The sequence below is a fragment of the Lagopus leucura genome, unplaced genomic scaffold (genome assembly GCF_019238085.1).
Source record: "Lagopus leucura isolate 7727_CA_CO unplaced genomic scaffold, USGS_WTPT01 34988-0_obj-0_obj, whole genome shotgun sequence".
Classification (NCBI taxonomy): domain Eukaryota; kingdom Metazoa; phylum Chordata; class Aves; order Galliformes; family Phasianidae; genus Lagopus; species Lagopus leucura.
In genome coordinates, this window is record NW_024966532.1 from 15,411 (window position 1) to 24,611 (window position 9,201).

At 43.9% G+C, this 9,201-nt stretch overlaps 1 protein-coding gene across 1 annotated transcript; it reads right to left on the minus strand.

Annotated features, from left to right (window-relative positions):
* Positions 1–7,830: 7,830 nt before the first annotated feature.
* On the minus strand, positions 7,831–8,686 carry LOC122192619 (feather keratin Cos2-3-like). Its single transcript, XM_042893225.1, has 2 exons — positions 8,615–8,686; positions 7,831–8,157 (listed from the first exon to the last, which is right to left on the minus strand). The coding sequence occupies exons 1-2, from the start codon at positions 8,684–8,686 to the stop codon at positions 7,831–7,833; spliced, it is 399 nt and encodes a 132-aa protein (XP_042749159.1).
* Positions 8,687–9,201: the final 515 nt, after the last annotated feature.

Below are 9,201 nucleotides of genomic sequence, written 5' to 3' on the forward strand. Positions count from 1 at the left end.
AGGTGCTGAGCACTGCCCCAGACAAAGACACCCAGGAAATCAGATCATGACATTGGATTGAAGAAGAAATGTGCTTCTGTTTTTGCCCTGCAAGGCAGACAGAAGGGGCCAGACTGTCTTCATAGGCAGGATGGAGAAAGTCTATTGATTGTCTCTTTCAGTCTCTCTTCCTATCTGATATCTTTTTTTTTTTTTTCCCCCTCTGAGATCTCTGTTAGTGCTCCTCAAAATCAGCTTCAAGTAACCTGCTCTATCTTTCTACAACTCCTGGCTGATAAGTGTGGGCCTGATGGCAACGCTACCACAGGAAAGGGGAACAGACTCTTGCCTGTTCCTGCTGCTCCCCACACTTGATGTATGCACTGGGGGTTATACCATTTCCCTCTTCAGACCCATTAAACGTTTCCTGCATTCTTTAGTGTGTCTTGCCATGTTATTTTTCCACCTGCATATAGGTGGTCAAAGGAGAAAGCCAGGCTTTGGCTGGGGAGACTCCATCACTCTTCTAGATACTGGAGGCCAATGCACACTGCAGAGATTTCGTCCTTTAGGCATCCTCTTTTAAAGCAGAGAAAGCCATCCCTGGTTAGTCTGTAACCAGTGGCTCAGTCGTTGCCCTGATATGTCTCTGCTTAGACATGTCCCCTAGAGCCTGAAGCACATCATATGAATGGGAATCTTGACAAATGGCAGCCTATGTTATTCCTGGCCTTCTGTTGATCTCCTGGTTTGGCCAGGCTCCCTGTTGGTTCACTGCAGTGACTGGGTGGAGCATTCAGTCAGGCTACTCTTGGGTCTGGACTTGGTCTGGATGCCTGCTCTCACTCCAACAGTGAGTCTTTCTTCACATAACATACACATAACATACACTGCCTGTCTTCAGACAATTTCCAGTAGGTTCTTCTGAGCTGGAATTACCCATCATCTATAAGTGAGGTCTGTTTCATTTGTATTCATTGTATTTCATTAAATAACAAACTCACATTTTGGCAATTCATCCTTCTCTTGAAAATGGCAAAATCTTACTATGGAATAGGTTAGACGGTTGATGTTGTCTCTCCTATTCCTTGCCTTCAAGCTACACTAATTGAGGAGAACTAGACTAATACTTTGAAAAGAATCTTCTTTTCTCTGAAAAGCATAGATACACAGAATCATTGGATATCCCAAGATAGAACTGAGGCAAAACAGAACAAGAGGTCAATGAGTCCACCTGCAGTCTCAACACATTAAACCCTATATCTGGGAGCATAGCATAACACCTCTAGGCCTTCAGCAGGCTTGGTAATGTGGCTGATTCACAATGATATAGGCTGGTTTAGCAATAGGGATCAGTATAATATTTTCTCCAAAGGAATCAGTGAGTGCTGGTTCTAAAACTTTCCATTTTATCTTTGCTTGTCTGGTTTAGCAACAGGGATAAGTATATTAGTTTTAAGAACAATATATTGGTTTATCATGATAAATCAGCAAGTGCTACTTCTAAAACTTTCCAGTTTAACTTTGCTTGTTGTGTCAACAGCCTTGTTTTTCTCAGTGATTCTGCTTCACAGGAGCACTTGAATCACAATAGACTATTTTTATGTTTTCATCCAAGTGCAAGGAGTTTCTCCTTAAATTTCACATATATTGTTTTAGATTCAAGTGCACTAAGAGAGGAAGTTTCTTATCATGGCCTAACAAGCAATAGAAATCTGCGAAACTGAGAAAAAACAGCTGAAAGTTGGCCAAGGGTCATGGAGAAGAAGCTGAAGCTGAAATAAAGGGGATGATGTGCACGGTCTTAAGACCACCAGAGGCCACACTGTGTGGAGACAAGTGTGTTTTAATGTCCCCCTAATTACTTCATTAAAGTGATACCTGAGAGATGGAAGTTCCTCTGCGAGGAACTGAAGCACTTACTGGTGATTGTGTTGTGTTGTGGTTGCCAGCATTATAATTTCATATGTGAGCACATGTACATAAGTATTGCTGTAATGGTGCTGAACTTTCTATCTTTTGTGTTATATGTGTGGTTTGAATCTGTAGATTGTGTTAAGCTTTACTCTTTATTCTTGTAGTTGTGGCATGTGTTTGTTACAGTACATGAATTAGCACATTCCAGTCATTCTAGACACTGAGGGGGGCAACCACTTGTTGAAGTACTTAATTGCTCAGCATTAGATGCATTTGATACATTATCAAACACTGGAGAAAGTTTGGAGGAGATCCACTCAAGTGGAAGAAACTGGTTGAATAATGTAATTATTGCTGACTGATATATAAATTAGAAAATCATGAAAAATCATCAGCAAATGGATCACTTAATTGAACTCTGAGTATGCTGCCTGATTTGTCAAGTTGCCTGGCATGTATCATGAGGAATTAAGGAATGTCAGCTTTTTAACACCACACTGGAGTTAGAGAGTTTTCTTCCTGCATTTTGGATGATAGCCTGAGGCTGTAAAACAGGAATATGATTCTCATCTGTGTCGTTCCCAGGTGAAATCTTGTGAAAAAAAACCAAAAAACCAAAAAAACAAAACAGTGTTAAAAGGACAGTAGATACTTTTTACAGCACCCTTGTTACAGAGTGACACCTGGAGATCTTGCATCAGTGAGTGCTAGTTACTTATTTTCTGATGTTCTACTCCCTTCAGCCTACATGCCAAGCACACAAAGACCCCTGATTTGACAGCAGTTGGAAAGCCTAAATTACTGTGAGACTGCTCTGAGACAGAGAGGAGACTATTTCCAGCTTGTTACACCTTTAGATCCCTGCTGGGAAAAGAAGGGCGTTTTAAGTGAGCCTGACATAACGTAGGAGCACTGCTGCAGGATATGTTCTAGGGAAGGTACAAATATAGGAAGAGAAATGGCTGCCTTCCCCTCAGTGTACTAACCTGAATCACAGAATCACAGAATCACAGAATTGTAGGGGTTGGAAGGGACCTCCAGAGATCATCGAGTCCAACCCCCCTGCCAGAGCAGGTTCCCTACACCAGGTGCATCCCACAGGGTCTCAACGTGGGCAAAGAATTCCCAAACCTTGCTATTATTTGACAAAAGTTGCTCTTCTTATACAGAAATCCATCTGTCTTCAGATTATGTGGAAAGAGATAGTCTTGCAAAAGGTCTTTTGCAAAATATGGTGGAGTTTTCATTTGTGCATAGTGCTCTTTGATGTGAAGGAGGATGAAGGATTTCACAGTTGGGGTGTGGCTCTGAAATCAGCCCAACATGCTGCTGGAAGCAGAGCTGTCTCAGGGACTTTTCCTCACCACTTTTTTCCATCCTCAGAACTTTTTCCATCTGAGAGATCTTTCTCATGATCTTGGTGGAAAGGCTCCTTGTTATGGATGGTGATAGATGGAAAGTTCTCTGAGGCTAAATAAAACTATTTGAGAGTTTAGAACCTCCCTTTTTATGACCAAATGCAGCTTTTTCATGCTCAAAGCCTAATTAACTTCTCCTTTTCATGGACAAAACCTCCATTCAGCATTCAAGTAGCCAATGGGAAGGTCCAAAGATTCATTTTGGAATCCAGAGTCTAATTTTAGGGTCTAAACATCCACCTTGAAAACTGAATGTCTTGTTTTGAGTGTGGAAAGTTACTGTTAATAGTAGCTTTTGTTTTCATCCTCAGACACTTTGGTCCACTTTCTCATATAGTCAAAAAAGTCATATTTCATTTTTTTGGCAAAAGTTTTATTCCTTGTGTCAATTCCCTTTCTCAAGTCATGAATTTTTCCTTCCTTCCTTCCTTCCTTCCTTCCTTCCTTCCTTCCTTCCTTCCTTCCTTCCTTCCTTCCTTCCTTCCTTCCTTCCTTCCTTCCTTCCTTCCTTCCTTCCTTCCTTCCTTCCTTCCTTCCTTCCTCAGAAAATAAATCACTCCTCTTCCTTACCTGGCTCTCAGCAATGAAGTGGTATTTTCAGGATGCCTCCCATGGGAAAGTATGCTGCCTGACCAAGATACTGGCATTCTACAATGGCATAACTGTGTCAAAGAACAATGGAAGAGCCAATGATGTAGTATATCTGGACTTCTATAAGGCCTTTTAGAAGGTTCTCCACAAATGGAAAGATATGGATTTCATGGATGGACTGTTCAATAGGAACAGATTGTGAGATCATATCCAGGGAGTGGTGCTCAATGGCTCCAAATGAAGGTCAGTGATGAGTGGTGTCCCTCAGGGTCAGTACTGGGACTGGTGCTGCTTAGTGCCTTCATTAATAATGTTGACAGTAGGATTAAGTTCACTCTCAGCAGGTTTGTGGATGACACCAAGCTGTGTTGTGAGGTCAAGACTCCCATGGGACAGGATGCCATCCAGAGAGACCTAGACAGACTTGAGCAGAGGGCCCAGGAGAACTTTGTCAGGTCCAACAAATCCAAGTGCAAGGCTTTCACCTCAGTCATAGCAATCCCCTCTCTCAGTAGAAGCTGAAGGATGAAAGGATAGAGCACAGCCCTGATGAAAACGACTTTGGGCTATTGCTGGATGGGAAGCTGGACATGTGTCCTTGCAGCCCAGAAGGCCAACTGCATCTTGGGTTGCGCCAAAAGGAGTGGCTAGCAGGTTGAAGGTAATAATCCTGCTTCTCTACTCTGTGCTGGTGAGACCTCACCTGTAGTACTGCATCCAGATTCTTAGATGTCAGTACAGGAGAGAAATTGAGCAGATACAGAGGAGGGCCACAGAAATGATCCAAGGGATATAACACATCTCCTAAGAGGCCAGGCTGAAAGAGGTGGGACTGTTCAGCCTGGAGAAAAGAAGACTCTTGGGGGACCTGATATGTGACTTACAGTAAATGGACTATAAGAAAGAAGGGGAAGGACTCTTTTTCAGGATCTCTGGTCATAGGACAAGGGAAAATGTTTTCAAATGAAATAAGAGGAGATTTAAATTGGATAAAAGGAGGAACTTTCTTATAATAAAGGTAGCAAGGTAGTGGAAATGGTTGCACTGAGATGCAGAGGAATCATCATCCCTGGATGACGTCAGGCTGGACCACATGACACTGGCAGGTTTTGTCCCCAAAGCCAACTACTGTGGATATTGCCAAAGGTGGGCCAAATGTGGGGCTCTGTATGCACATCTAGGGCACATTCACTGATCATAGCCTGTGTGCTGGCTGCTGGGGCTTGAGGATTGAGTGTCTGAATCTTCCCTACACTAAGGCTGTACATTTCTGTGCATCTGTAGTCAGCTGCAATACTGGTTGATCCAGTTAAGGCAGGCATGTCTAGACTACAGCCCAGACCATCACATACTGTGTGTTCTTCCTGCCCTGTGCCATCACAGCAGCAGCTCTTCCCCTGCAGACAACCCAATTCAGCCCAGGGCACGTACCCATCACTCAACAACAACCAAATATCAGCGTGCAGTTGGAAATGGCTGTGCTGAAACTTGGACACAGGGAATACACAGTGCAGTGCTGACTCGAGTTATTGCAAATAATCTTATGCATTTCGATACTGGCTAAACACAGTCCTCTGAACAGTGAAAAATTGGCAGTCTTGCACTGAACTGGTTTCAAAAAAATCATCAGTGTATGTTTGTGATTTCTTTTGCACTTGACATAAATACATTACCCATGAATTTTCAAATAGAATGTACACAGTGGCAATCAGACATCCAACACAAAAGATTGATCATGTCTCTTTTCTAGAATTTTATAAGTCCTATCTTACATTTGTTTCACAATCATGCCTTATTTATGTCAACTCTATTTGGTGATATTTGTGAAGAATTACTGTCAAGGATGAAGCAAAGGAAGAGTAAAATTTCATCAAAAATCTATTATGAACAATTTCAGAACTCATTAAGTATTGCAGTCACTGCGATCATGCCAAACTGAGGCATTAGTATCATAAAAACAAGGTCACACATCTCTCTAGTTTTATGGTTTTGTGGCTCTATTTTTTGAATGTTTTAATAAAAACAGTAAAAGTTAAAATAAGTTTTGTTATTTGTATGCATTAACTGTATTATATATGTTATGAGACCTGCTCCAAAATTAATGCCCTCTATGATGGTGGTTTGGTAGGAGAGGTTGAACCTTCCCTACAGTACTCTATTACATTTTGTTGCTGTGTGACAGATGACAGCAGAGAGGCAATCTGACAGAATAACCACTGACACAGAAGTCTTTATGAAGCAAGGAGGTGTCATAAAATTCCTCCATGCGGAAAAAATTATACCCACTGGTGTTCATCTGTGCTTGCTGAACTTTCATGGAGACAGAACTGTGGATGTGAGCTCAGTGAGGCAGTGGATGGTGTGTTTCAGTGGTAGTGATGACATCCGTGGTTCACCTCTATTTGTGCAGATATTTACAAGTGTGGCACACAGGTATTTGTTCATCACTGGTGAAAATGCATAACTAGTGGTGGTGACTGTTGAAAAACAGCGTTTTGTAACTGAAAATTTGCCCTATCAAATGGAGTTACTGTGCTCACTGATTCAGTTGCAGTTTCTGTGAAAATGAAGGAGACATTACTTTCAGAGACATCTACATGTATGTGGCTCAAGACAATTCCTCTTCAATCAACATGGCCCAGGAAAGCCCATAGTTTGGAAACACGTGATCTAGGAGAAAGCAGCAGCTGCACCCCTCAGCCTGGGCAGAGAGATTTGATTCTAGAGCACGGAGCTGGGCTCCAGTGATCAGGCTGGTGGAGCCTTGGCCTGGGCTACTGGAGCAAATAACTTCTCCTGTCATTCCTTAGGGGATGGGGAGAAGAGCCAGGGCTGCAGCGCGAGGGACGGGTGGGGGCAGGACACAGTGCCATCTGGGCCCACAGGGAGCTCTGCATCCAGGGCCACCAAAATCCATCCTGACCAGGGTGCACCTCCTTGAGTTCTCGAGAAAAATGAGCACAGAGCACGTAGCAGCCACTGACTGAGGCCATGTCAATCAGACAGAGTTGGGTCTGACATGGACAGGATGTCTTGGGTGGGAGACAGCACAACTAAATAGCATGAGCTGTGTTAGACACTGGAGAGGCATCCACAGAGTTCTACTCCAATTCTGTGCCCTCTCTCTTCTCAACTGCAGCAGAGATGAGAGCAGGAAGTGTTCTGTTACTAAAAGCTTGCAGGGTAGCTTTCCCCCATGACCTCCAGCACACTCTTAGTTTTTTCCTGTGAGCAAAGCAGAGATTATGTTCTCCATTTCCAAGACCTGAATGGGGGTAACTGAGAGCAGAAACACTGCAAAGCAAAGGCCAATACCCACTTTCTATGCCATTGCCAGGGATATGTTCTAAAGCTGCAAGGGACAGTGCCCAAGAGAGGAGGCTCTGCAGTGTGTCACAACCTCCCATTCTTTTGGGAGCAGTGAAAGGCTTCCTTAAACACTCATCTCCTACTCACCAGTAGCAAAGTCATTTTCCCTGGGCAGCTCTGAAGGTCATTCACTGTGGGAAGTGATACCAAAAGCCCAAACTGATATGCAGAAATTTTAATGATTGTTTAAAGAGGAAAACGAGTTCATTCTGAACACAGTGCAGGATTTGCATGATCCTACGTTTGAGTTCATGCAAGGCATGTGCCTGACTTTCTGGCAGAGGATGGGAGGGCTCTGAGAAGCCTCAAAGCTCAGAGGAGAATAGAGGTAAAACAAAGAGAGAAAAAAAGAAAATTTAGAGAGAGATATGTAGAAAAATGGAAAAGACATGAGAGAGGTTTTCAGAAAGACCAGGCTTCCCCTTCCTGCCGGCACTTGCTAGATTAGCTGAGGATGGTCAGGTATTCTGAAAGCAGTGGCTTGAAGATTTCTTCTTGATCCAACACCATGTTTGTAGTTTCTGGAAGAACTTCTCCAGAAATATGGCCAGCATCTTTAGCAAGGGGGGCACCTTCTGCCACAGTAGCGGCTGCCAAAGTTGGAGAGGTTAAGGCTCCCAGAGGAGATGGGCACACCCTGACAGCTGAGGATGCTGCCAACAGCAGCGGAGGTGGAGGAGCCCACAACAGTGTTCTGTGGGAAGGAGCTGAGGATGGGTCCGGGCAGGGTCACCACCACAGGAGAGGGCTCAATGACAACATTGGAGCTCTGGCACTGTCTGACACAGGGCTCATTGCAGCTGCTGGCCAGAGGAGTGGGGCCGCAGGGCCGGCATGGCACGCACTGGGAGTAGCAGGACATGACTTGAGACTGGAGATGCACCTAGGAAAGAGAGTTAAGAGGAAGGAGAGCATTTGGCTGTGTGAGAGGCAATCTGAATAGCCTCTCACAAAGGAGCCAAGGCAACTATTAAGAACACAGATGGAGGCTCTGACAGGAGGTCATATCCCTTTGTCATGTCAGAGCCCTGCAGAGAACAGCCTGATCCAAAGAGTCCCTCTTTGAAAGGATAAATCACAGGTCATTTAAGTCGTGTCCCAGATTCTCTGAGCAGACCTTATCCCCTACATTCTCTCCCGATAGCACGGAGCTCCAATCCCCAGCATAGGGCAAATTCACTATTGAATAAGATGCCCATTGAGGCAAAATCTCACTTTGCAAGAGGAGAAGAAAGGGTTTCACCCTTACCTGGTTCCCAGCAAGGAATCACTATTGAATAAAATGCGCATTCGGGCAAAGTCTTGCTTTGCACGAGGAGGAGAAAGGGCTTTACACTTACCTGGTTCCCAGTGAGAAGGAGGCAAGATAGATGGATGGGAGAGCTGGGAATTGGACTACCTTTTATACTCATCCCTCATTGCTGCAGGCCCAGATGCACCACTGATATAGGTATTAATCTTCTGACAAGCTCATCTTTAATGCAAGTCATCTCTGCTAATGATATGAGCCATGGTTTGGTTTCCTTTCTACCTTTTCATTTCCAGATTTATGCCATGCCCATTACCTAATGAAGGCTTCTTTGGTGTGCTGGGATTAAAGGTTGTAATGCAAAAGAGCCAGCACTACTGCTAATGCTTTACTTATCTCTAAGAACATACATGGAAGTAAGTTAATATTCATTTGTTAAAAAGAGACTCACATTTCTGGGGAAGGCTGGCCAGTAAAGTGTCCACTCTGTGGTTTTCTCCCAGCAGATATTGATGGTGGCAGGCCAGTAAGATGTCCTTCCTTGTGGTGGCAAGGTGTCCTTCCTGGAGTGCATTGTCCAGTCCAGTTAAAGGTAGGTATTGTCAGCCACAATGACAAAAGATTTACAGAATCACAGAATCACAGAATCACCCGGGTTGGAAGGGACCTCAAGGATCA

Bases quoted from the DNA above. Each gene is read 5' to 3' on its own strand.
- LOC122192619 (XM_042893225.1), bottom strand. From the start codon at position 8,686: ATGAGTATAAAAGGTAGTCCAATTCCCAGCTCTCCCATCCATCTATCT. The intron at 8,158-8,614 runs GTAAGTGTAAAG...TCTCTTTCCTAG, and splicing joins TCCTTCTCACTGGGAACCAG to GTGCATCTCCAGTCTCAAGT.